At 52.4% G+C, this 26,380-nt stretch overlaps 7 protein-coding genes across 7 annotated transcripts; 5 read left to right on the forward strand and 2 right to left on the reverse strand.

Moving 5' to 3' along the window:
* Positions 1 to 310: 310 nt before the first annotated feature.
* On the reverse strand, positions 311 to 2,039 carry T310_1173 (uncharacterized protein; the record flags this gene model as incomplete). Its single annotated transcript, XM_013475972.1, has 3 exons — positions 311 to 962; positions 994 to 1,731; positions 1,795 to 2,039. 3 exons carry the CDS (start codon positions 2,037 to 2,039, stop codon positions 311 to 313), a joined length of 1,635 nt encoding a protein of 544 aa, XP_013331426.1.
* A 660-nt stretch (positions 2,040 to 2,699) lies between these two features.
* Positions 2,700 to 3,936, forward strand: T310_1174 (uncharacterized protein; the record flags this gene model as incomplete). Its single annotated transcript, XM_013475973.1, has 4 exons — positions 2,700 to 2,702; positions 2,781 to 2,918; positions 3,062 to 3,161; positions 3,206 to 3,936. 4 exons carry the CDS (start codon positions 2,700 to 2,702, stop codon positions 3,934 to 3,936), a joined length of 972 nt encoding a protein of 323 aa, XP_013331427.1.
* Positions 3,937 to 4,830: 894 nt separating this feature from the next.
* T310_1175 (Lovastatin nonaketide synthase) lies at positions 4,831 to 13,118 on the forward strand (the record flags this gene model as incomplete). Its single annotated transcript, XM_013475974.1, has 7 exons — positions 4,831 to 5,055; positions 5,115 to 5,259; positions 5,329 to 5,597; positions 5,657 to 6,980; positions 7,032 to 8,197; positions 8,256 to 12,215; positions 12,270 to 13,118. The coding sequence occupies 7 exons, from the start codon at positions 4,831 to 4,833 to the stop codon at positions 13,116 to 13,118; spliced, it is 7,938 nt and encodes a 2,645-aa protein (XP_013331428.1).
* Positions 13,119 to 14,382: 1,264 nt separating this feature from the next.
* Positions 14,383 to 16,542, forward strand: T310_1176 (NAD(P)H oxidase; the record flags this gene model as incomplete). Its single annotated transcript, XM_013475975.1, has 8 exons — positions 14,383 to 14,528; positions 14,583 to 14,609; positions 14,667 to 14,736; positions 14,791 to 14,890; positions 14,950 to 15,012; positions 15,139 to 15,632; positions 15,684 to 16,202; positions 16,267 to 16,542. The coding sequence occupies 8 exons, from the start codon at positions 14,383 to 14,385 to the stop codon at positions 16,540 to 16,542; spliced, it is 1,695 nt and encodes a 564-aa protein (XP_013331429.1).
* Positions 16,543 to 17,322: 780 nt separating this feature from the next.
* Positions 17,323 to 18,748, forward strand: T310_1177 (Glutaryl-CoA dehydrogenase; the record flags this gene model as incomplete). The annotated part of the gene is made up of 4 exons (XM_013475976.1): positions 17,323 to 18,000; positions 18,066 to 18,466; positions 18,523 to 18,632; positions 18,702 to 18,748. The coding sequence occupies 4 exons, from the start codon at positions 17,323 to 17,325 to the stop codon at positions 18,746 to 18,748; spliced, it is 1,236 nt and encodes a 411-aa protein (XP_013331430.1).
* Positions 18,749 to 20,114: 1,366 nt separating this feature from the next.
* T310_1178 (Ubiquitin--protein ligase) lies at positions 20,115 to 20,916 on the forward strand (the record flags this gene model as incomplete). Its single annotated transcript, XM_013475977.1, has 5 exons — positions 20,115 to 20,158; positions 20,331 to 20,376; positions 20,444 to 20,473; positions 20,538 to 20,721; positions 20,777 to 20,916. 5 exons carry the CDS (start codon positions 20,115 to 20,117, stop codon positions 20,914 to 20,916), a joined length of 444 nt encoding a protein of 147 aa, XP_013331431.1.
* Positions 20,917 to 22,061: 1,145 nt separating this feature from the next.
* T310_1179 (Glyoxalase family protein) lies at positions 22,062 to 24,393 on the reverse strand (the record flags this gene model as incomplete). Its single annotated transcript, XM_013475978.1, has 3 exons — positions 22,062 to 22,179; positions 22,230 to 22,264; positions 22,468 to 24,393. The coding sequence occupies 3 exons, from the start codon at positions 24,391 to 24,393 to the stop codon at positions 22,062 to 22,064; spliced, it is 2,079 nt and encodes a 692-aa protein (XP_013331432.1).
* Between the last annotated feature and the right edge of the window lie 1,987 nt (positions 24,394 to 26,380).

Consider the following 26,380-nt stretch of genomic DNA (forward strand, 5'->3'; position numbering starts at 1 on the left):
TCACCGCTTCGTTCGAGAACAAGCTTGTCCATTCTGCAGACAGTCTTCTCCACCGGCGTGCGCTAATGATCCCTGTGGCTGGCTATCGCGTTGCCCAACATTCCGGAATGCGTCCGCACAACCCGGGCATTCCGCAGGCGATGAATCCTACACCCTGAGGGATTCTTAGAAGAAATTATTACGACTCGGATGAGTGTTTCCGATGTATGCATGCATGTATGTGCATACTAGTTATGCTAGGCAGGATATGAGGGAGAAATTTATCATTACCATCATCATATATGATTGATCATGGGTTTATGAAAATCTCTCAAGCAGGTCTTCGCGTCAATCGCACCCGAATATCACGCAGTGGAGACATGATCCCCAAGGACCGCGGATTCAGCTGGAAGGTCTGGCCGGCCTCCACGTGGAAATCGCACTGCGTCAGCAGTGTTGCAGCAGCAAGGAGGGCCTCCTGCTCGGCCACGAACCGCCCAGAGCAGATGCCACTGCCCCCGCCGAACGGCCTCAGGTTGGCGTTCTGCCGTTTCTGCTTCTGGGCAGTCCTTGCATCATCCTCGTCACCGGGGATCCACCGGTCTGGGTTGAACGTGTGGGGGTCGTCGAACACGTCCGGATCGAAGTGCAGCAGCTGCACCGGCAGGAGAACCACGCTGCCTCGCTTGAGCGTGTAGCCCTGCAGCTCGACGTCCCGGGCAAGGACCCGGGCTGCAGCGCTGGCGGAGCCCAGGCGCAATGCCTCCTTCCACACCCCTTGCACGAAGGGGCTGGATTTCAGCTGCGCCATGTCGAATCGGACGCTGCTGGGGTCCGATGGATCGGAGAGACGAGCCTGTTGGCATTCGGCGCGGAACCGTTCCAGCAGGGAAGGCGACTGGATGATGTTGATCAAGAGCCATGTCGTCATGGGCGCGGCGTTGGTGATTATACTGCATGCATGAGCGTTCGATCTCCAAATCCTTGAGGGAGGAGAGAGACTAAGATACTTACACCCACAGAAACGACGCTTGCGAGCACGATCGCCCTCGCAAACTGAAGCCATGCTGGCGGAGGAGCGCTTCTCTCTCCCAATTCAACCGCAGCCCCCATTTCTCATTCCAGATGCCGTCCTTCTCATCCCAATCGTCCAATTCGGTATCGACCCATCGGTCAAAGGCCGCCAGGAGCCGGCTGCGTGCTTTCTGCGCCCGTGGCTGCAGCGTAAACGCGAGGTTGGACCGGACGCCCACATACAGCGCGTTGTTGACGAGCTTGTAGTCCTCCCAGATCTCGGGATACACCGGCTGCAGCCTCTTCCCGAAGAAGGTGGATAGAGAGGTGAAGAACACCAGTTTCTGCATCTCCTCGTGCAAGTGAATCACCTTCCCGGCCGGTTGGCTCGAATCCGGCAAAAGCTGCTTCAGCACGTCAGAGAAGTGACGGCTGTAGACCTCCATCGTCGCGTCTACGTAGCGTCCGCTGAGGTACTTGACGTACACGGCGTGGTTCGCCTCGACGAACGCTCTCGAGTCCTTCTGGTCGCTGGAGAACTCGGCGATGGGCACCTCGAACTTGGGCTGGTCGGCCTCCGGCAGCGCAATGCCGTTCTTCATCATGGATGCGACGACGGGGTGGAAGAGGTAATCGCGCGAGCGACTGAACACGGTCGACACTGCCTCCGGAGAGCTGAAGACGTGAAATTTGGTGCCCATCATGATCAGCGTGAACGGTGAATTTGGGTACTTCTTCCTTCAGCAGAATTAGACTTCACGCCCAGTAAAAAAGAATATCGTGCTTCTAGATAAGCCATACTTGAGAGATCGCACGAGACCTCCCGGATCCCGCAAAAAATCCAGGAGATGCCCGACATAGGGAATCCAATACGGCGCGACGGGAGGCTCGTTGGAGGAAGCATCTTTCTTCCGCGTCAAGAACCACAGTGCCGCAGGCAGTATGAGAGTAACGAGAACAGGCGTAATCAGGGACGCATATTCGCTGTTGTTGAAGTCAAGGACTCGTGTGGAAATCGCCCTGATGTCTGTAGCAAGCGATTCCATGGCGAGATCCAACCTCAATCAACATGAGCTCGACTGGACCTGACAGCTCAAGCAAAGCTCTAGATACTAGGTAGGTAGGTCATTAGGTCGGTAGATCGGCATCTATCGAGACGTCGCCGCGAGCATGTACGGTGTGAGTATGCAGTGGAGGCTCGAAGTTGGCAAGCGGGATCTGTGAGCCTGGCGTTTTCGTATGGTGAGCGTACGGTATGTATGGTACCTTGTAATGTATTACCTATTTGCAATTCTGAAGAGATCGATCAGACACACTCTCCTGCCAAATCTGAGAATAATATGACCTGAATAAAAAACCAATCATGGGTAATATGCACTCACGCCACAATTTTTTTTAGCTAGAGTTAATCTGGGGAAATTTAGCAGTGTAACGCTATTTGCTTGGCAAAGCGCCTGTTAGGGTTGTATCTATACAAACTGTACTCCGTACAAAAAGGTAATTACAGAGGGACGGTCCACTAATTAATCAAGGGCGAGATGCACCATAGCCAAACCGGAAACTGGTTCTATGCATGGAACCACAAAAAAAAAAGTGGGAATGTGCAGATATCTGGTTAATAATAGCGTGCAGGGATCTCTGCAGCACGCTAATAGTTGCCAATTCTACATTATCGTTTCTTGGATACACACTGTATGTGCGCTGATATGGTATGATATGAAACGACAGTGTGTGTTAGTAGCTAAGACTGGATTTGGAGCTGAAGCATATCTGTGAAAAGATACTAGCTACTGTTGGTCCTATCCAAACCGTTTGTATATTTTAATTTCTGCAGGAGTATTGATTGGTGGCTCGACAAGTCCCTCTGGATTTTTCTCAGCGTGATGAAGGTCCTCTGTCTACACGGGAGGGGCTCCAACAACGAAGTGAGTCAGTCGTCTATGGTCTTGACGGACAAGTAGCAATGGCATATACTGAGCAGAGTACATGACTAGATCTTTCAACTACAGACAGGTAAATAGATATCTTACTCATCCCCCTCGGCTTACTGGCCACTGACGCTTAGCAGCCGCATTCCGTGCCGAATTGGATGACTTTACCTTCGAATACGTGCAGGGCACTGTTCCACATACTGAAGGTATCCGGCCTAGATAAGTTTTTAGCCGATGGTAGGTGAAAAAAGTGCACATCGCTGACGGACGTCCATCTCTAGGAAACTGGTCCCTCTATACGACCGCCTTCCCCGACAAGCCGCTGTACGGCTATTATGACCCCCTGCGACCCTCGTCCATTATCCAGGCAGAGGATGACCTCCTCCAGTTGATCAAGGAGGAAGGGCCCTTTGACGGCGTCCTGGCCTACTCCGGGGGCACCGCCCTGGCCGCCCAAGTCATCATCCGCGACGCGCTGGAGAATCCCTTCAAAATGGCCGACGAGAGACCGTTCCGATTCGCCGTCTTCATCAACGGCGTGACTCCCCTCAGAGTGTTCTCGCTGGCAGACGAGAAGCTCCAGGAGGACGTAACGATCGAGGATTCGCCCATTGTCAAGGAGGCCTCCGCTCTACTCCTCCGCGATTCGGCGACTCGAGTCCGCAAGGGCAAGGCGTTATTCCCCGACGACCATGACCCAGCGGCCGTCAAGGAGGAGTTGAACGCGCTGCAGACGAAAATGCTGGCTGACGGACGGCTGTGTTTCACCGATGGCACGTACGGGATTACGAGGTACGATGCGGACATCGACGGCGTGCTGATCGACATGCCGACGCTCCATGTCCGATGTCCCGAAGAGAAAGACGTCCATCACGGCTTGCACATGACCAAGTTGTGCAATCCGGATCTGTTGACTGAGTACCATCATCATCATGGCGAGGATTTCCCAAGAGGCCATGCTGAGATGAAGAAGATTGCCCAACTGATCCGAGAGACGGCGGAGCGGGCGTGAGTGACGTCTTTTTACGTTGGAGAAGTATTATACTCAGAATGTGTATTTATTTATGAATATAATTATTGGATAAGCTGGTCTTCATTGCTATCGATGTCTAGAGATTCTTATCACATAGAGAAACCTGCTTTGCCTATCATCTCGCCATTGCTATTTCCACTGATTCTGTTCTTATATCCTTTAACGGAGCAGATCGCCCAGACGCGAGTAATGGTCTAACATATTCCTTCAGACTAAGACTAAATACCGCGAATTTGATTTTGGATTATTTCTTGCGACCAACCAGACATGTGGCAAGAATGCGAGTGCCGTGGCTTCATTTTGCAATAATACACCTGTGACAGTGTTACAAAAAAACAATCCGTATGTATCGTACCGTATTACAATACGGCATCCCGCAAACCCCAGAAACTTCCTCCACATTGCTACCACCCTAATATCCGCCCTCAACCATCCATGGTCCGAGCAGGGCTAAGGGTCTCGACGCATATTCACGCTATTCATGGCTTACAGGGAGCGGCTTTTGTTTCCACTGTTGGTCTCCACCTCGTCAGTGGGGACTGCACGGTATCAGTATCAGTCGCGTGGCATGGCATGGGATAGCATGGCATGGCATGGAAGGTCACTGGAATCTCCATCTCACACTAGTATTCCCAATTTCATTGGACAGAAGGAGCGTGACAGAAATCATAGTGGCTTTGCTAGCATGAGCTGCTCCCCTTACATATTCCCTAGGTAGTAAACATAAAACCAATGGCCTGCTTCCTCGAGAGGGAGAGACAGAGGAGAACGAACGTGCCAACCCAAGGTGTCCGAAAAACGACCATGATATAAAATCGTAGAAGAAGTGAAGAGTGCTGTTAGTCTTCTTTCTTCCACCGCAGATCTCTCAAGATGGGCTCTATCTCCCTTGATAACGGGCCTACAGGCAGTGGCCCAACTGACAAGTTCGAGCCACTCGCCATTATTGGCCTTGACACTCGTTTCCCGCAAGAAGCGACGACCACGGAGAAACTATGGGAGTTTCTGCTGCGCGCGCGGTCTGCGATGACCCCCTTTCCACCCGAACGGCTCAATGCAGAGGCATTCTATCATCCTGATCCGGAACATGGCGGCACTGTTCGTACACCTAGTTCTTCATGAGCAAAAGTAGAAACAAAACTGACCGTGCTATGTAGTTCGCTGTTAAGGGCGGCCATTTCTTGACGGAGGATCCGACCTGTTTTGACGCCGCCTTTTTCAATGTCATCAAGACGGAGCTTCTCACCCTGGATCCGCAGCAGCGTCTGGTCATGGAGAGCGTCTATCACGCTTTGGAGAATGGTGTGTTCTTGGCGCCTTCATCTCAGTCGATTGGCTTTTTTTTTTCGCTGACTTCTTGTCTTCGCAAAGCGGGCATTCCCATGCACAAAGCGATGGGATCGAAAACCGCCGTTTTCGCCAGTGGCTTCAATCACGATCACCTGTCTCTTCTGAATTCCGATCCCGAGAGCACCATCAAATATAAACCGACGAGTGTCACGAACTCCATCATCTCCAACCGAGTCAGCTGGTTCTTCGACTTTAAGGCTCCCAGCGTGACCATTGATACTGCTTGCTCGAGCAGCATGGTTTCTCTGCATCTCGCTGCCCAGAGTCTGCATTCGGGCGAAAGTGACATGGTAAGTTATTGTGAGAGCCCTGTACCGTTTTTCTTCTGCATTTCTAAAACACGGAGCAGGTAATCGTCAGTGGAGTCAACATCGTCGAGTTCCCAATAGACATAGTTGGCATGAGCCATCATGGCTTCCTGGGAGCAGACGGGCGATGCTTCACTTTTGACCACAGAGCAAATGGATATGCTCGAGGCGAGGGAGTAGGCACTTTGGTTGTCAAGCCACTCTCCGCCGCAGTTAGAGATGGCGACACTATCCGTGCGGTTATCCGTGGCACAGGCGTGAACCAGGATGGAAGGACGCCTGGAATCAGCCTTCCAAGCGCCGCAGCGCAGGAGAGATTGATTCGCGACGTTTACGAGCGTGCTGGTCTGGATTTGAACGACACCATGTTTGTCGAAGCCCACGGAACGGGTACCGCCGCCGGGGATCCGATCGAGGCTGGAGCCATCGCGAGCTCATTCCGATCGCGAAGGAAAGACATCCCGCTCTACGTCGGTGCCATTAAGTCCGGAATTGGACATCTGGAGGGAGGCTCTGGGATCGCCGGCATCATCAAGTCTGTCTTGATCCTAGAAAATGGAATCATCCCTCCCAATGTCAACTTCGAGAAGGTCAATCCCAAGATTCCCACGAAGAAGTGGAATATCGAGTTTCCACTCGAGAATATACCCTGGCCGACCCCAGGGCTGCGGAGAATCTCGGTGAATTCGTTCGGTGTTGGCGGAACGAACGCTCATTGTATTTTGGATGATGCATATCACTTCCTCAAGGAACGCAATCTGTCAGCGCCTCACAATACGAGACCTGATGTTCCGACACGTGAGGAGATAGCTCGCCTCGTTGCATTGCTTGATAAAGCGAACGGGTCAGCAAATGGAGAAAATCCTGTTAACGGGAACACTCCAGAAGCAAATGGTGTTCACAGCGAGAGTCTCGCCAACGGAGTGACTTCAAACGGCGTCAATGGGACACGCGATGATCCCGAGCTTGCTGTGCTAAAGCTATTCGTGTTGTCGGCATTTGACGAGGATGGCATCAAACGGAATGCGTCTGCAATCTCCGGCTATCTGCAAGAGAGAACATCCTCATCGACAACACTCCTGGACGACCTTTCGTTCACACTGTCGAACAAGCGGTCCAGCTTCCCTTGGAAGAGTTTCGTTTTGGCGTCCTCTGTCAAAGAACTTGCAGCCAGCCTCGCCGAGGAAAAGTTCTTCAAACCGACGCGGGCTCGAAACCCGCCAGCCATTGGATTCGTTTTCACGGGACAAGGGGCCCAGCACTACGCGATGGGCAGGGCGCTCCTGGTGTATCCTGTCTTTCGAAAGTCTCTGGAAGATGCTTCGGATTATATGAAATCTCTGGGAAGTCCATGGACCTTGATGGGTATGTCATTATTTTCCAGACTGATCTGGGCCAGTTGCTAACTCCCATCAGACGAATTGCTAAAAGATCAAGAGTTTTCCAACATCAATGCTCCTGAGATTGCTCACCCAAGTTGCGCTGCGATCCAGATTGCCTTGGTTGACCTGTTGGCTAGCTGGGGTATATATCCCGGCCGAGTCACTGGGCACTCTTCTGGGGAAATCCCAGCTGCGTACTGCGCTGGTAGAATCTCACGAGAAGGCGCTTGGAAGGCTGCCTATTACCGTGGATACGTCTCGTCCAAGCAACTTGCGGCGAAAGGCGCCATGATCGCGGTCGGCATGAACGAAGCGCAGTTACGATCATACCTGGAGAAGGTCCACAGCACCTACCCTGGAGAACTTATTATTGCCTGCTACAACAGCCCGAAGAATAATACCGTTTCTGGAGACGAAGTCATGGTGGACGCGCTGAAGGAATTGCTGGATGCCGATGGGGTCTTTGCTCGGAAGCTGAACGTCAAGAATGCCTACCACTCTGCTCATATGAAGGAGATCGCGGACGAATACCTGCGTCTTATGGGGGACCTTTCATCTGGACAATATTTCAACTCGCCTCATGAAATCCACATGTTCTCAACCGTCACTGGACGACAGATAGACGGCAAGACTCTCGACGCCCAGTACTGGGTGGATAACATGGTGTCGCCGGTGCGTTTTACCGACGGCTTCACGGCGATGTGTTTCCAGAAAAACACGACCGGTCAAGCACACCTGCGGATGAATGCTACCGCCGAAAACATTTTCGCAGACCATGTGGTCGAAATCGGGCCTCATTCAGCCCTTCAGAGCGCCATCAAGGAAACCATCGCTGCCAAGGGCAGCCAGTCGTCCATCGTGTACTTGCCCGTTCTGAATCGGAACGACAACAGCACTCGGGTGCTCTTGACGACGGTTGGAACTCTGAGCTCGAAGGGCAGTCCTGTTGACATCCTCACTGTGAACTCGGCCCCCCAAACCTCTGAGCGGAAGCCCAAGATGTTGGTGGATCTTCCACCTTATAGCTTCAACCATTCCTCCAAGACCATGTACGAAAGCAGACTGAGCAAGAACTACCGCTTCAGGAAATTCCCCAGACACGATCTCTTTGGAGCGCCTGTGGCGGACTGGAATGCGGAAACGCCTCGATGGAGGCATTTCATCAGGCTGCATGAGAATCCCTGGTTGAAAGATCACATGGTTCGTTGGCAATCCTTCTGTCATTTCGACGTGGTTATGTTCCTAACATTTCACATAGGTGACCAACAACTATATCTACCCCGGAGTGGGCTATCTCATCATGGCCATCGAAGCTTCAAGACAGATGGCAGATCCCGGTGCAGAGATTACCGCATTCAGGCTGAAAAACGTCGCTATCAAGCGAGCGCTCATTATTCCCGACACGAAGGAAGGAATCGAAACGTGCATATCGCTGACAAGGATGGACGAATCCAGTCTGTGGGGCTCTTCGGTATGGAAGCGGTTCCAGATCACTTCCTACAATCCTATCGGCGATGACTGGATCGAGCACTGCACGGGCTACATTGCCGTGGACTACAAAACAACCCCCGGGCCGGTTGATGCCGGCCGCGAGGAACGAGCAGAGCGTGAGGCGTGGAAGCAGGCGTTGCGGGAGGTTTCCGAGACGTGTCAAGTGCCAGTAGACTTCAAAAAGTCTTATGAGAATCTCCAGACTGCGGGATTGGTGTTTGGCCCGCTCTTCAGGAACCTGTCCAACGTCAAGGCCAGTGGGAAGAACCTGGGATCTGTCACCGGAACTGTGACTGTTCCGGATATTGCCAGCTCGATGCCCAAGAACTATGTCCATCCGCATCTCATCCACCCAGCTACTATGGACAGCATGCTCCATCTGTTCCTCGCAGCGGTGCTTGACTTTACCGGGAAGCCAACGTTGGAGAAAGCGGCCGTCCCGACGTTTATCAAGGAAGTGTGGGTTTCCGCAGAGCTCAATTCGCAGCCAGGACACGTCTTCCGCGGCCACGGAAAGGCATCGTTGATCGCTTACGACAAGTTCGAGTGCGACGTGAAGGTCTGGGACGGACAGGTGGACGAGGGCCGCATCCAGATCAAGGGCATTCGAGTGACTCCGCTCGAGTCTGGGAGCGCAGGAAACAGTCAAGTTCGGAAACTGTGCCACCAGCTTGAATGGAAACCGGCGATCGATCTGCTCGATTCTTCCTCTGCGCGGAGTCTCACCTCCCTCGAACAACCAGACGCTGAAAAGGATCGCTACTGGGTGAAGCGCTACCAACTCGCCACCATGCTTCTTGTGACCGACGCGCTGGCGGCACTAGAAGGATTCAACGTCGACTCACTTGAAGGGCATTTCCGTAACTATTATGAGTGGATGAAGTACAATGAGGAGAATCTGAAGAGAGACGCCATCACTCAGTTGACACTTGCAGAATTCGAGGCAGCCGCTGCCAACAAGGACCTCAAAGAGGCGCTGTACTGCGAGGTAGAGGGCCATAGTGCTGATGGTGCGCTGGCAGTCCGAATGGGGACAAACATCGTCCCCGTGCTGAAAAAGGAGATTGATCCCTTGCATCTCATGTTCGGGCAGGATGATCTCATGGACCGCGTTTACGATGAAGTCGTCAATCTAGGTGATCTGCCCGTTCACCTGAAAAATTATCTATCTGTTTTGGGCGATAATCGCAATGACCTCAATATCCTTGAGATTGGCGCTGGGACTGGCAGCTCCACTGCTGCGATCCTCGATGTTCTATCTCCGCAATCAGCAAAGACGGAGCAGGCAACCGGTGCATCGAAGATTGCATCGTATATGTTTACTGACATCTCCGCTGGCTTTTTCGAAAAAGCCAAGGAGAGATTCAAAGCCTGGAGCAATATCATGACATTCAAGACACTGAATGCCGAAAAGGATCCCACGAGCCAAGGGTTTGGCTCTGGTACTTACGACTTAATTGTCGCAGGCAATGTTATCCACGCCACTGCCGATCTGCGCAAGACGTTGAAAAACTTGAGGCTCCTGCTCAAGCCCGGAGGTAAGATCCTCATGCATGAGGGTTCGCGACAGGACTTCCTCTGGTCACAGATCGCCTTCGGCCAACTCCCGGGATGGTGGCTTGGTGTCGAACCCAGTCGCAAGTGGTGTCCCTTCGTCTCGCCTGCTGAATGGGATGTCATTCTCCGTGATTCCGGTTTCTCGGGTGTGGATATTGAATTCCCCAGCTCTCAGAATCCTGACTTCACGAGTCAGAGCATTCTTATTTCCTCTGCCGTTGAGCGAGACTCTGAGAAGGAAAACCTGCCTAAACAAGTTGTTCTCATCAGTCACGACACGCCTCATGAAAAAGACTCAGCTTCTGCACTGGCAAAAACACTTCGAAGCCAATTCCATATTGACAACGTGACCATTATCCAGCCTGCTGACCTGAGGAATATCGACACAAGCAGCGCCATCTGCATATCTCTCCTAGAACTCGAACGCCCTTTCCTTCATGGAATGAGCGAATCAGACTACCTCAGCATCAGGAAGTTGCTCTCCACATGCAAAGGATTATTGTGGATTACTGGGGACCCACTCATCACGCCTGAGTTGGATATGATTTCAGGTCTCCTCCGGACTGTGCGGTGGGAGCGCGACCTGGAAGCTGCGAACTTGGTGAACCTTGCCGTTCGACAACAGCAGCAGATCTCGGCCGAAGCGCTTGTCGAGGTGATAGCCAAGATATTCAAGCACCAGTTCGTGGACGCCATCGAGGGCAACGCCAATGCCGAGTATCTTTTCCAGGACGGCATGCTATACACCAGCCGTCTTGTCGGCTCCGACGCTGGAAACGACTTCTTAGCTTCGAAATTCGCAAAACCAACGCCCCAGATGATTCCATTTGGTAAGAGTGGTCGCCCCATCAAGCTCAGCACTTCGGCTCCAGGGTTGTTGAGCAAGTTGGAATGGGTCACAGATACCGTTTACTATGAGCCGTTGGGAGATACCCAGGTGGAGATTGATATCCGTGCTGTTGGTCTGAATTTCCGCGATTTGATGATCGCAATGGGTGAGCACATGGCGTATAGTCTCGGCAATGAAGCTGCCGGTGTTATCACAAGGGTGGGCGCTGCTGTTGACAAGTTCAAACCCGGTGACCGTGTCGTGTATCTGTGCGGTCTCGAGAGCACGGGATGTTTCCACACGTTTGGACGAGTTGACCAGAATGTGGTTGTCAAGATCCCCGATGACCTCAGCTACGAAATAGCTGCGGGTCTGCCCTGTGTTTATGCCACGGTAATCTATGGCCTGCAGGACGCCGCTAGGCTGTCGAAAGGCGAGACCATTCTCATCCATGCTGCAGCCGGTGGCGTGGGACAAGCTGCGATCCACTATTCCAAGATGGTTGGCGCTGAGATATATGCGACTGTCTCGACGCCTGAGAAACGGAAGCTCTTGATGACGGAATATGGAATCCCTGAAGATCACATATTCTCCAGTCGAGACCTTTCTTTTGCCAAGGGCATCATGAGATGCACCAAGGGCAAAGGTGTCGATGTGATTCTGAACTCTCTCTCCGGAGAAGCCCTGCGACAATCTTGGGAGTGTCTTGCACCCTTCGGCCGATTCGTCGAGATTGGCAAGAAAGATGCACAGGCGCATGGAAAAGTGGAATTGACCCCGTTCCTGAGAAATGTGACCATGACGAGCGTGGAGTTGCCAACCATGATGCGCCACCGACCCCGGCTGATTGCTCGACTGACAGAGGATACCGTACGGCTGTACAGCGAAGGCAAAATCAAGGAGGCCAAGCCCACGACGATCATGAACTATTCACAAGTGGAAGAGGGGCTCCGTCTGCTGCAGTCCGGCAAAGGCATGGGCAAGATGATCTTCGTTCCTGGGAAGGATGATATGATACCTGTTGTCCCAGAAATCCCGCCTCCATACCAATTCCAAGAAGATGCTTCCTACGTCATGGCAGGAGGCTTCGGCGGACTGGGACGCAGCATAGCGCGCTGGATTGCCTCGCGAGGCGCCAGGCACCTGATCTTCCTTTCGCGATCTGGCCGGATCACGGAAGCTGTGGAGGAGATGGTCAAGGATCTGGAAGAAAAGGGGTGTCGCGTTCGGATCTTCACCTGTGATGTGTCTGATAAGGATCGACTGAGATCCGTCATCGATGAATGTGCTGCATCCATGCCCCCGATCAAAGGCTGCATTCAAGGCGCCATGACGCTGAAGGTGAGTGGGACCTCTCTTAGAGTGCTTTTAACGCATATAACTAACGTGACACAGGATGGAATGTTTGAGAACATGTCCTACGAGGACTGGCAAACGGCCGTCAAGCCCAAAGTCCAAGGATCCTGGAATCTGCATGAGATTCTCCCTCGTGACATGGACTTCTTCCTGATGCTGTCGTCCGCGACGGGCATCCTGGGCAACCGCAGCCAGGCCAACTACGCCGCGGGCAACACCTACCAAGACGCATTGGCGCGGTATCGAGTGTCGAAGGGCTTGCCAGCCGCCAGTGTCGATCTCGGAAGCGTCTTGTCAGTCGGCTTCGTGGCCGAGAACCAGGATTACGCGCGACATACGACGGCGGTCCTCGAGGTCCTTCGTGAGGATGAAATCCATGCCATTGTCGAGTTCCTCATCGACCCGCGGCATGCGTCCGACGCAACTCGCCAGCTGATCTTTGGTCTGACGACCGGGACGATGTACCATGAGCGCGGCGTACCACCGCCCTCATACCTGGGCTACCCTCTGTTCACGCACCTGCGCAAGACGTCGGCCTCTCGCAGCCAGAACTCGGAGGAGAACCCGACGTACCTGGTGCAGGCGCTCCTCAGCGCGGCATCCACGCTTGAGGAGGCCGTCAACGTGGTGTCCCAGGGGATCCGGAACAAACTGGCCTCGCTGCTGGCGATCCCCGTCAACAACATCGACCCGGCTAAGTCCATCAGCTCCAACGGCGTCGATTCTCTCGTCGCCATGGAATTCCGCACCTGGCTGGTCAAGGACCTGGGCGCGGATATCCCGCTGCTGGACATCATGGGCACGAGCAGCATCACGACACTCAGTCACAAGATTGCAAGTGTGAGCAAGTTGGCGCAGTTCTCGACTGCCCCACCTAAGGCGGGCTGAATGCGGTTATTTCTTTTCTTTCATAGTGATTGATGTACTGTACAGATGTGAGCAATGTAGATAGGAATTCGTTTTTCGTTTACACGTTAAGGACAAGAGTGCTTGCACAGTGCACAGCCACGGATTCGTTATTATTCAATTGTATCTATTATTTGAGTTAGTTATCATTGTTATTCTGTTGATATGTGTTTTAGTGCATAGCGTATAATTGGCACTGAGAAAACGAAATCATAACGTAGCATAGCAGAAATGCTATCCCGTTTTCGATACTGCCTTGAAATAATGAAACTGGAGGGGAAACAAAAAAGAAAAGTGAGAAGGGCCTTACACTGAATAACAAACGGTGTCTCCTGACAGCACGTCTGATGTCTCCGAAACCTCCGACTTCCAGCGGCGGTGCACGTTCCTGGGGATCTTCCTTCGGTAATATCATCTAATCTAGGACAATTTCCGAGGCCAAAAATTGATGCAGCAGTGGTGCAACAGTCAGAGACGACTCTTCTGTGCTGTGTCGCGAGGAGGCGAGGTGAAACGACGTTTGCCGCGACACGGTTAGGAAGCCGCCTTCTGAGGCGCTCGCGAGACACGAACGTGCTTAGTCCGGACTCAACAACCCCTGTGTCCCATCCCTCCCCAACCAGCCTGCCCCAAAACGCTTTTCTTGTCCATTGTGCCAATCAGCTCGAGTGGACTAGTTTCGCTGATCCACTATGTTGATCCCAGATTTGGGATTGATGCACTCTGAAGCAATTGCCTCCTGCCCTCCAGCACGACAGCCCCTGAGGATGGCCGCTAGATGTCGAATTCATGACGACGACTGCAGAGATGAGAAACACAAGTGAGTAAGAAAAGGGTTAGATTGCCCGGACAATCTGCCATGTGGTGATCTTCTCTGTATTTCTCTGTTTAACCGGTCCTTCAGCGGTCGGGCCTCTTGACTTTCTTCTTCTTCTTCCTCTTCCGTCTTGTAGAGTCTACACTCCTTGTTGTTTCTTTCTGTATTTGTTTCTGTTCTGTCGAGAGGACTGTCAAACGTTGGTGCTGGTAGCCAGCCAAGTGGTATGTTGTCTCTTCCTTGACTGAGTCAGAAAGGACGAAGTTAACTTGTTAGTCTCTCGCTATTATTCTTGTAATTTCTCATCGTATACGGAGACTCAAGCTGGCTTTGAGCCTCGATCTTTCGCTTTGAAGTGGTGACAGCTGTTGACTTTTCGTATCGCTTCTCTGACCTTTCCCTCTCGGTCCTCTGCAAGCCGGTTCAACCATGGAGAAACAGGCTTTCTCCAATGACGGTTACGAGGTCAAATCGGAACGAGCAAGATGGCCTCCGCTGACGAGGATGTTGATGTCCGGTGAGATGAGTGGTGTCGAGCCCAAGGAGTTGACATTGAAGGAAAAGTTCGATCGATGGTGCGTACTCGATCTTGGACGATGTTGGATTATTCCATGACTGACGAAGATCAGGATGATCAACGAAGGGTGGAGACGGCTGTAAGCACCCTCATTAGCGACTGGTTCTGGTCAGTTGTGCTGAATAAGTGATTCTAGTTTTGTTCTTGTCTTCATCATTGCGCATATCATGATCTACGTCTTCGGATTCCTGAATTATGGCTTGAAGGTGCGAATATACAGGTTTCCCTGTCAGATAGTATTGTGCTGACCAAACTTCCAGGACAACCTGAATAATGCGCGTGCCACATACACTTGGACATACATGGTCGCAAGATCGGCTGCTCTTTGTTTACATGTCGATGTCGCATTGATCTTGTTCCGTAAGTCATCCAGAAGTTTCTTGTTTCTTTTGGTTGATCGACCCAGCTAATCAATGTAGCTGTTTGCCGAACACTCATCTCACTGATGAGGCAGACACCTCTCAATGGAATTATCCAGTTTGGTATGTTGTTCTCGTCCCACTGCGTTGCGCAGAGCTGACAGCTTATAGACAAGAACATCACATTCCACAAACGTCAGTCACCCGATGCCTGAATATATCTGCTTAGCAACTCACTGACCTGCCTAGTCGTCGCGTGGTCGATTGTCTTTTTTACGTGGGTTCACACGATCGCCCATCTCAACAACGTCGCCCAACTCTCCGCCAAGAACAACCAGGGTTTTGTTGGATTCCTCAGAGCTGGCTTTCTGACTGGTCCAACATGGACGGGGTGGATCATGCTCATCTGTCTGATGGCCATGGTTTTTACCTCTATTGAAAAGCCGCGTCGGGCGAACTACGAGCGATTCTGGTACACCCACCACCTCTTCATCCCCTTTTTCGTGTTCTGGTCGATGCATGGTATCTGGTGCATGATCCCGACCGACTTTCCGCCGTTCTGCTCGGGGATTGGCGTCTTTTACGAGTACTGGACCTACGGAGGTGTCGTCTACCTCGCTGAGCGGATAGCTCGAGAGATACGAGGACGGCACAAGACCGTCATTTCCAAAGTGATTCAGCATCCCAGCAACGTGGTCGAGATCCAGATCAAGAAGGAGAAGACGAAAACGCGGGCGGGCCAGGTTCGTGACTTTTCATTCCATGATTGTCTTCTGGAGCTGACAAAATGGCAGTATATCTTTCTCTGCTGTCCCGAGGTGTCCCTCTGGCAGTACCACCCGTTCACTCTCACCAGCGCGCCGGAGGAAGACTACATCTCTGTGCATATACGGTGCGTTGGGAACTTCACCAAGGCGCTCGCCAAGGTCCTGGGCTGTGATTTCGAGTCGGGCAAAGGCAGCAACGAATCCGCTGTCGTTGGAGTCAACAAAAACGACGCCAACGACGACATCGACCCGACGATCCGTCGGATCCTTCCACGGATCTACGTCGACGGCCCTTTTGGCAGCGCCTCCGAGGACGTCTTCAAATACGAGATTGCCGTATTGGTGGGCGCTGGTATTGGCGTCACACCGTTTGCGTCCATCCTGAAGAGCGTGTGGTATCGCATGAACTACCCGCAGAAGAGGACACGACTGCGCAAGGTCTACTTCTTCTGGATCTGCCGTGACTTTGGCTCATTTGAATGGTTCCGCTCGCTGCTCTCTGCCATTGAGGCGCAGGATCTGGAAAGCCGGATTGAGATCCACACTGTAAGTACTCTTACCCAGACGCAAGAATATTTGACCCTCGATTACTGAAAAATAATAACAACAGTATCTAACCGCCAAAATCAAACCTGACGACGCAACCAACATCATGATCAACGACGCCAACGCAGACCAGGACGCCATCACGGGCCTCCGCGCGCCCACCAACTTCGGCCGCCCCAACTGGGACATGATCTTCCGATCGATCCGCAAGATCCATGCGCCCGCGGAGGCGGGCGTCTTCTTCTGCGGTCCCAAGGCTCTGGGCAGCCAGCTGCACATCAAGTGTAATATGTACTCTGAGCCTGGGTTCCAGTTTGTTTGGGGGAAGGAGAACTTTTAACTGAATTTATTCATTTTGTCTGAAGTAAATGCGGTTGATAATTGCTAGATATATATCACACGAAGGAATAATTATTGTTTAGAAGAAACAATAGGATGAGAACAGTGATTTGATTGATTCAATTCGTTGTCATATCACCCTGTTAGATAGCCTGTCTTTTTGATTGATACCTGTAACCTAGAAAGAACACAGGCATTACTAGGCATTACTACAGCTTCTTAACTAACTCCAGTCTGGTTATCTTCCCAGTACCTGGTCATCGGTTGTAGTTTGATAGGTAGTTTCTCGTTCCGACTCCCCTCCGCCTCGGCGCCTCTGATTCGCGGCAAGACACCGAGGTTAAAGTATCCATCCACCACCCGAGTTGGAATGCCGGGTTCCCGCAAGGCTTCAAGTTCATTGCTCTGCATTGCATTGCTTTGCTTTCGAGGTCCCGACGCTCTCCTTCCCTTCCTACTACTACTACCTTCCTAGGTGATAATCTCTTATCTTAATTAATGAGATAGATAGGAGATCGGTGAGAGTGGTGTGTTCCTATCATTGGTGAGTCAAGGTCCTTACGATCGTATACCTTCTGCCGAGGCTAGATCGATCGGAGACAGCCGTTTTTTTCCCCGCATTTTTTGCTGTCAAGCTAGACAGTTGGATTGTTACTGATCTCTCTTCCATTATAGATATTTACAGGAGCTCCTAGGAGAAGAAGGTCAATTGAGCTAGGATTTATTCGTTTTCATACAGAGTCGTTGAAGACCGACCCGTCCTTCCGTGTCGTAGCTCGCCATGAACCGATCCATCTTTCGTGCTGCCTCGCGGCAGCTTCTCCGAACGTTGAACCGTCCCAGCAGTGCCAGCGTGTCGAGAGAGCTCTGCAACCGTCGATTCGCATCATCTGTGACGTTCAACTGGGAGGATCCCCTTGCGGCCGCGGAGCTGTACACTGAAGAGGAGCTGGCGATCCAGGAGACGGCGAGACAGTACTGCCAGGAGCGTCTGCAACCCCGGGTCCTGGAGGCATACCGGAATGAGAACTACGATCGCAAGATCCTGGAAGAGATGGGCGAGATAGGCCTGCTGGGCGCTTCGATCGAGGGTTACGGCTGCGCCGGAGCGAGTACCGTTGCGTCCGGTCTCATCACCAAGGAAGTGGAGCGGGTGGATTCGGGATACCGGTCTGGAATGTCGGTGCAGAGCTCGCTCGTCATGACGGGCATCTACGAGTTCGGGTCGCAGGAGCAGAAGGACAGGTTCCTGCCGCAGCTTGCCAAGGGGAAGATGCTGGGATGCTTCGGCCTCACGGAGCCTAATCACGGATCCGACCCCGGTTCCATGGAGGCCGTCGCCCGCGAGCACCCGTCCAAAAAGGGATACTACTTGCTCTCCGGGACGAAGACGTGGATCACCAACTCTCCCATCGCGGATCTTCTGTTGGTCTGGGCCAAGTTGGAGAGCACGGGCAAGGTGCGGGGATTCCTGATCGAGCGCAACAAATGCCCCCGGGTACCTTGGAGACGCCGGCGATCAAGAACAAGACCGCTCTTCGCGCGTCCATCACGGGTATGATCCAGATGGATGACTGCCCTGTCCCCGCCGAGAACATGCTCCCCACAGTGGAGGGCTTGAAGGGCCCCTTTACGTGTCTGAGCAGCGCCAGACTGGGCATTGCCTTTGGAACCATGGGGGCGCTGGAAGACTGCCTCAGTCGCGCACGAACGTACGCTCTGGAACGGAAGCAGTTCAAGGGCAACCCTCTGGCCAAGTACCAGCTGGTGCAGAAGAAGCTGGCGGATGCGGCGACGGATGCTGCGTATGGGACGCTGGCCGCGACGCAGGTCGCCCGTCTGAAGGACGCGGGCAAGGCGACCCCGGAGATGATTTCGATGGTGAAGCGGCAGAACTGTGACCGGGCTCTGGCCAATGCACGGGTGTATGTCCGTCGTCTACCCTCCACCCGAGTATGTCGTTGACTCTGTGTCTATATAGGCTTCAGGAAATCTTTGGCGGCAACGCCGTGAGCGACGAGTACCACATCGGGCGACATGCGGCCAACTTGTTTGTCACTCAGACTTACGAGGGCCAAAGCGATATCCACAGTAAGATTCCCTGATGCCAGTCGTGCATTTTTGTTTTTCTCTATCAGAATGGGTAACTGACTGCAACAGCTCTTATTCTCGGCCGTGCCATTACCGGCATCCAGGCGTTTGTTTGAGTGGTTGTTTCCACTGTATCATACTGCATACCTCCGTGTAGATATCATGACGGTCATGAACTTTTGTCAATTGTAAACGTGCAGTCCGCACTGCCTGAACTGAAGATTACCAGCCATATTCGATAGCACATTGACGACTCGTATGGTAGAGAACAACGAGTTGCCTGGGTAGGCAGCTGGACATGGACCAATGCATACCGGGCAAACTCATGCTGCAGCTGCCCACGTGACCCGGATCCATGACCCCGCGGTGTCGTCACCGCGCTTTCCACGGTACAGTGGCGTTAAGAGAGAAAAAGCGAGAACCTGCTAGCATGCACTGTGGAAAAGTAATGATAAGATCAGTAGAACTGGGTGGAAAACGAGATCTTTGTCCTGGCACAGCCTGGAATTAAGTTGTCGAGGATAAAGAAAAGATCGATCAGAGTTTGAGGGCAGACCCGCCGTCGTCATCGATCCGCGTAGAAAGAGGGAAAAGGAAAGCGTTGGGTAGCAGATTGGCCGCGACAGGCGCCACAGGGTGGCGAGGCGGGCGGCAAGACGGCAGGAAGCGTTGGTGGCACTGATACAGGCGATTATTCAGCTGGACGAGGTGCTTTGGAAGGAGATTGATTCTTCTGCATCCAGCGAGAAGCGTCTGGGCGCTGTTCTGTTCCTGCCGGAGCAGCGGTCAGGGGGAGTCGTGACGCTGTCGGGCATGGCGGGGTTGGCAGCGAGACAAGAGGGGTGACTTGGCTGAATAATACGCCGGTAACTTACATACCGTCAGATGGTGCGCTGGCCGAGTGCCACTCGCGGCAGTGCCCGTTGGGTATGGTATCGTAATCCGGGCGGCCAGCCCCCTAGTCGGTGGGCGTCGTTTGGTGTGGTCACATGCGTATTGGCCGGTAAATACGGGTCGATTCGCTGGTCGCTGCTGCGGGCGGCGAGAGGCGGCCAGTCAGGCGCCGTACCGATCTGACCGTACCAATACCGCCCGGTCAGGCTGCCTTCGCTCTTCCTCTTCTTCTTTCCATCCCCGATCCTCTCCCTCTCGAACTACTGAGCCTTGCAATCTTTCCCGTGTCATCGTCACCCGCTGTCATTCACCCACGAGACCACGACTCTTTGTGTTTGCACTCCACGTTATTTGCTCTGGTAGGCTTCCGCTGTCACTGTCCCGTATTTCTTTCTCCTCCTTCCACGCCGTCACCCCGTCATTGACCCTCGTCGACTGACCACCGTCGCTTCGCAGAGATATCCTCGTTGATTGAACTTGCTCGCCTATCGTACAATACCCTCTTCCTCCTCTAGCGACCTACCCACTTCGCCCTAAGGACTCGTCCTTACACACACCTCACCCTTATCACACACACATCCTTCCAAGATGGCTCTCAAGAGAATCAACAAGGAACTCACAGACCTGGGGCGGTAAGTGTGTGTCTGCAAGCACCCCTCTATTCCTGCCCGGTCGCTTCCTGTCTTCCCGCCTCAACCAACTGTGGCCTCCCCCACCAACGCTGCGGGGTATGCCCGTGTTGTCGCTCAAAATTCCATGCAAGTAGTCGTGTTTCTGGGACCAGATCACTGACTTTGTCTTTAGCGATCCCCCATCGTCTTGCTCTGCTGGTCCTGTTGGAGATGATCTGGTATGTTGCCTTGCCGCTCTGGACGTCATGTCGACCGGCATCATACTAACATGGAATCCTCTTCTAGTTCCACTGGCAAGCAACTATCATGGGTCCTGTACGTGGTGTCTCCCCTTTCTGCATCGACTTGCATTGCGAATCTATTTTCTAACGTCTACCAGGGGGACTCTCCATACTCGGGTGGTGTTTTCTTCCTAGCGATCCACTTCCCTACCGACTACCCCTTCAAGCCGCCAAAGGTCAACTTCACGACTCGTATCTACCACCCCAACATCAACTCTAACGGCAGCATCTGTCTGGACATCCTGAGGGACCAGTGGAGTCCGGCCCTTACGATCTCCAAAGGTGAGCGGGACCCTTGCCTGCTGCTGAGGAGAAACGTGATGACTGACGCCCGTAGTGCTGCTCTCCATCTGCTCCATGCTTACTGACCCCAACCCTGACGACCCGCTCGTGCCCGAGATCGCTCACGTCTACAAGACGGACCGCCCTCGTTACGAAGCTACCGCCCGAGAATGGACACGCAAATATGCCATTTGATAACTGAGCCGCTACCGCTTCCTCGTCACGGCCACCTCGGTCTTTCCAATGGTCACAGCGTCTCTTTTCCACTCTATTAGATCAGATGCGAAGCCTGGCGTACCGTGGTGGTGGGACCCTTTCTTTTTTTTCTACTTCTTCTCTGTGGACTTATTTGCGTGGTTTTTCCAAATCATTGGCGGGAAATCTTTCATATCAACAACAATCCTCATGACCAATTCTCTCATACCTTCATGCATGCATGCCAATTTATCGGCGACCCCAGGGGAAAACGGGCGTCCTAGGCCTTTGTCAGGATTTGCAGGGACTTTAGGCGGCTCGTGGATCGGCTTGTGTTGGTGGTGGTGATGGTGGATTGGCCGGGGGATGGACATAGAAGAAGAATTCTTATCGAGAAGTGATCACGGGGGAGGGGGAGAAAGGAAGGAAGGACGGGGGAGTGTGAGCTGAGCTGAATTCAACTGGGTGTGCTTATTTATCTCTCTTGTAGTGAAACGAAGACAAGACAAGGCATGTGACAATTTCCGACAATTTTCTCCTCCTCTTTTCTTCTTCTTCTCTTCTTCTCTCGTGGTTATCCTTTACTTTATTCTGGTACTGTTCGTCTTATTATATTTCGCTTATTCAATTTAAATCATGCCATTTTTTATTGGTCCCTACCTAGTACTGTACTTGTACTGTATACCTGTACTGTACTGGACGTGGAGTAACCTATAACTATTAACGAACGAACAAACGAACGGTACGTTGGAAATCTTTTTTTTTACAAAAAAAAAAAAAGAAAAGAAAAGAAACACAGATAAAAAGGTTGAGATTTTGTTCGAATTCGAATTGCTGTAAAATTAAAATAAGTTCTGGTAAGGATCACATCACAAAGTCGCATTTCGGTGCAGTTGTCAGTGCCAGTGCCAGTGTGGCTTTCATTCTGGAGATGAGATATATATATTAAATATAATATATATAATGTGAGTTTTTTTTTTTAACCTGCCTTCCTTGTCGAGTATATTTATTATATTGTCATGATGATCAGATTATGTCTTCTTCATGATTAGAAAGAAAGGAAGATATCAATCGAAAATAAACTAAAATAAATAGAATAAGATAAAAAAAGAAATCAAGGAAGTCTGTCCGTGTGAACTGTATTATCATCTCATATCTATCATCATATCATATGAACCGTGTCTGTAAACAAGCAAGACAACATGCAAGCAAGTAATAGTAATAATAAAAGTATAAAAATCATCATCATCATCATCATAACCACTAATACAATATAATATATCCATCCCACTCCAATGAACCAACCAACTAACCAACCGATCAAACCTCCATCCATCCATGCATCCATCTACTTAATTACTTAGGTACTGTATGTAGGTAGGTAGGGACTTGTCTCTGTGTACAGATCGATAAATGAGATAAAATAACAATAAAATGAAACAGGATGAAACAAAATAAGAAGAAGAAAAAGGAAGAAAAAAAAAAGAAAATACTCCCGCTGCAGCTAGCTCCGCTCAATCACTCCTTTATCTTCTGAGTGCTGCTGCTAACCTTGGAACCAGCCTTGGACGGGGCCTTGGACGGAGCTTGGGACGGAGCTTTGGACGGAGCCTTGGACGGAGCCTGAGACGGAGCTTTTGACGGCGCTTTTGACGGGGCCTGAGACGGGGCTTTTGACCCGCTCCCGCTCGCTTTCACAGTCCGCTCCGACGACCGCGACACGTTGGTCGAGACCTGGCTGATGCTGTCTTCCGGCCTGACGGGCTCGTCGAACTTGCTGGATCGCTTGGACGAGGCGTGCGAGGCGTGGGACGCGTGGGACGCCCCGGATTTCGAGTGTCGCGAGTGCCGCGAGTGGTGCGATCGCGCCTCGCCCACCTGGCTGATTGAGTCGTCGGGCGTGATGTGCGTGTCGATGTCCACCGTGTCTAGGAACACAGTGCTGGGCGTCGCGCTCTCCGGCAAAGGAATGTCCCGCGGCGAGTCGCCGTTCGAGTACACGGAGAACGAGGCCGTCGAGCCCTCTGGTAGAGGGACGTTGCGCGCCGAGCGCGTCGCCGAGTAGACGCTGCCGGCTTGCGATTTGGACTCTCGCGCAGAGGCAGAAGAGCGGTGCGCTGAAGAACGCGAGGCCACCGAGTGGTGCGACGAGTGGTGCGACGCTTTGCTATGGCTGCTGTACTGCGAGGGAGCAGCAGAAGAGCGGTGGGAGGAGTGAGAATGCGACGACCGCGCAGGCTTGATGGTGGATATGGACGAGAATTCGGTTTCGGCGTCGTTGTATTCGGAGTGGTCGTCCCTGTCCCTGCCGGCCTCAGAACCGCGGCGCGACCCCTCCACATAGCTGCTGATCAATGTGCTGGGGTTGCAGGGATACGTCTGTGAGCGTGATGGCGGCGGATACTCGATTGTTCGGATGGGCAGCTCCTTCGTTGCGTAGATGCTGCCGTTGGAATTCCTGCGCACGCCACTCTGCCGTGAATAGACGCTGGCACCATCGTCATTCGGGGGATAGTATTCCGTCTCCTCGTAGACGGTGTCTGCGCGAGGGTTCTTCGACACGACACTGCGCGAGTACGTTGAATATGCGTCATCCCTCGCCGAGTAGGCATCATCCTTCGCTGAGTAGTAACTCCTGGCTGGAGGAGGTGCTTCCAGAGCCCGGTACGATGGGGGTTCTTGGTAAGCCGTTGCTGGCACGCTTTGGGCTGATGCCTGCTGCGAATACTGGGGGAGGGGCTGGGACACAGGCTGCTGCTGCTGCTGCTGCTGTGATGATTGGGAGTCTTTGACGATAGCATAGGCGATCGCGGCTCCGGCAGTGGCGCCAAGAAGAGTCCCGATGATGGTCTTTGCGGCCTTGCTGCCATTATCTGATTGTTGTTGTTTTTGTTCTTCCTGGGCAGGGTACGTTAGGTGGTGGTCGTACTGTTCGTACGACGACTGCGTCGTGGGAGTTGAAGAATAATGCTCGATGGCGGGAACCGTCTTGGACGAAATTGAGCGCACTTCGGACCTCGCGGGTGCCACGCTCTCCGTCTTGGTCGATTTGGCCCTGGATACTACTGAGCCGTTTTTGATGACCTTCAGCGATGGTTCTCCAGCCTGGGAGCGGGACGATGAAGACCCTGGCCGATACACGGCCTCGATACTGTTCCCATCGAAGTCCACCACAGCGGCGCTGTAGTATCCTGACTCCGGATCTCTCGTCTTCGGTTCGCCATGGATCTTGCCGCCGGCCTTCAGTGCGGAGATGAAGAAATCGTTGACGGCTTCTTTTGACGCTGCAGGAAAAGCGACATGGGCTGCGCCGGCCGGAGTTCTGATAATTGAGGTGTCAATCTCGAGAAAAAAAAAAGCTTCTCTGATGGCAGAGGCGCCACCAATGCCAGAGCGTGACCTACCCTGGTTTTTCCTGTGTGATCCAGAAATCTGCGGGCTCATCTGGCTTCGACCCGAAGCCGATGTATTCGTCATGGCGGCCGATGAACTGGTAACCCAGGGGCTGAAGGCAGGAAAGGAAGAATGACGTCGACGTAGGGAGATGGGAGACGGTCAATGTAAGATGTGAGAGAGGCATGTTCTATAATGCTAAAAGAGAAGAATTGAGATGAATTGCAACAGACAAATTTTATATTCACAAATTCGGAGACAAGAAAGAAGATAGTAAATCTAAGTCAGACAGAAAGGATTCTGTATAATCCGATTTCAAAAGAATGCACACTTCCAGCGCCTGAAAGTGCTGAAAGTGTCGAAGTTCTGTCCTTCTCAGAGTTGACCAGATAGAGAAAGACTGTGAGGTGGGGTCAGAGGGAACAGAACAGCAGCAATGGTTGTAGTATTTGAAGCAGACGCTCAAAACGCTGAACAGGATTTCAAAGCGAACCGACGCGAGATATTTATCCACTTGGAGGGGAGTTTAGTTTTTTTCGTTTGTATAACGCACCGCGATGGCCTGCAGCCCCCGCAGGGCAAGGGAGGGAAATTATCGCGCTGCCAGTTTTGGGTAGAGGAGGCAGGCAGGCGTGGACACTTCGTTCGTTCGGTCGTCCACGGGGCACCACAGGAGCCAGCCGGTTCCTACAGCATGTCAAGTCGGTCTTCCAGTCCTCTGGACCCATCGTTCCGTCCTTTGGGCGAAAGATGAAGCGGACGTCAACTGGACGGAGAAAAGAAACAGCATCGCGGATGAGCCAGATCAGAGCGGGCCAGGCGGGTGTGATAGGCGGCCTGGAGCCACCAGCGAGCGGGTTAGTCGCTATTCGGTTAAGCTGCAAAGGTTAGGTATTTTTGTCAACTGGCGACCTATTCTTGGCCGTCAGGCAGGAAAAGCGGACTGTACAGTACAGTACGCCATCGAGGGGATGACGATGAAACAGACCGGATGAGGCGACATAAGTGGCAGTGGAGTCGGAACGAATGGTGCGGAGAGCGCGCTGAGTCGCTGACCTGGGAAGAAATGGACTCAAATGGGGGCTTTCATTAATGCAAGTGCAACCAGAGTGGGCACGTCTCGAAGAGTCATCACCAGCAGCACACGATGAACTAGAACTAGAACGCTGCCAGCTTCCGCCGCCGCTTGGGCATTTCTGCTGCCGTTAGCCCGGCCGTCAGTCAGTCAGTCAGTCAGTTCTGACCGCAGGACCGGACCAGCAGAGGCCAGGTCTCCACCGCTCGTGGTAAGTATAATTATAATTATTCAGGAGGCTGGGCCGATGAAAGAAAAAGAAATAGACAGAGCGAAAGGATCCGTGGTCGGATGGAAACGGGCCGTACCGACGGTCTCTGCTCTGATCACGATGAGGCGGGGGATGCGAATACTGTAATTGAGCGAAGCGACAAGAATGCTATGGCTATGGATCTCTTTCCAATCAAGCGCGGGCAAAGTGAAGCAAAAGCAACGCGAGATCCACTCGATTAGGTACATTTAATATTACAGAGCGAGCATTAGTACTCTGTACTGTACGCCGCATGCCACGTCGACGGGCCATCTCCATCTGCCAATCACGCGCCTCCAGGCATCTTCGCGCCTGGAGGGGCCGAGGAGTCGTCCTTTCTTGCTGTATGCCATGCAGCAGCACCCAAAGCAAGCAAGATAGCTATCCATAGCCGAGTTTGTGAATCTGATGGGGGTTGGGGAGGGGGGAGGGGCAGGGAAATTGCTCGTCCTACACTTCAGTTACTGTGGGAGAAGGATTGCACCAGGCAGTCTCTAGGATTAAGAATTCCTTCGAATTCCCGCCTCAGGATCATTCGCGATAAATCACTAATATTAATGCTAAGAATATTCCAAGAATACCTACAATTTCTCAGGTTTACGAGCAGCGTCTAGCGATACTACATTTCTCATCGCACAATGGACGGATCGTAGCTGTAACTATAGAGCGAGTAACAGTTCCTCAAGGACCTCTGCATCATATTCCAGTGGGAACATGCTATGCTTTCCAACATCATGTATGTATGT

This window comes from Rasamsonia emersonii (genome assembly GCF_000968595.1).
Source record: "Rasamsonia emersonii CBS 393.64 chromosome Unknown ctg1118621759978, whole genome shotgun sequence".
Classification (NCBI taxonomy): Eukaryota; Fungi; Ascomycota; class Eurotiomycetes; order Eurotiales; family Trichocomaceae; genus Rasamsonia; species Rasamsonia emersonii.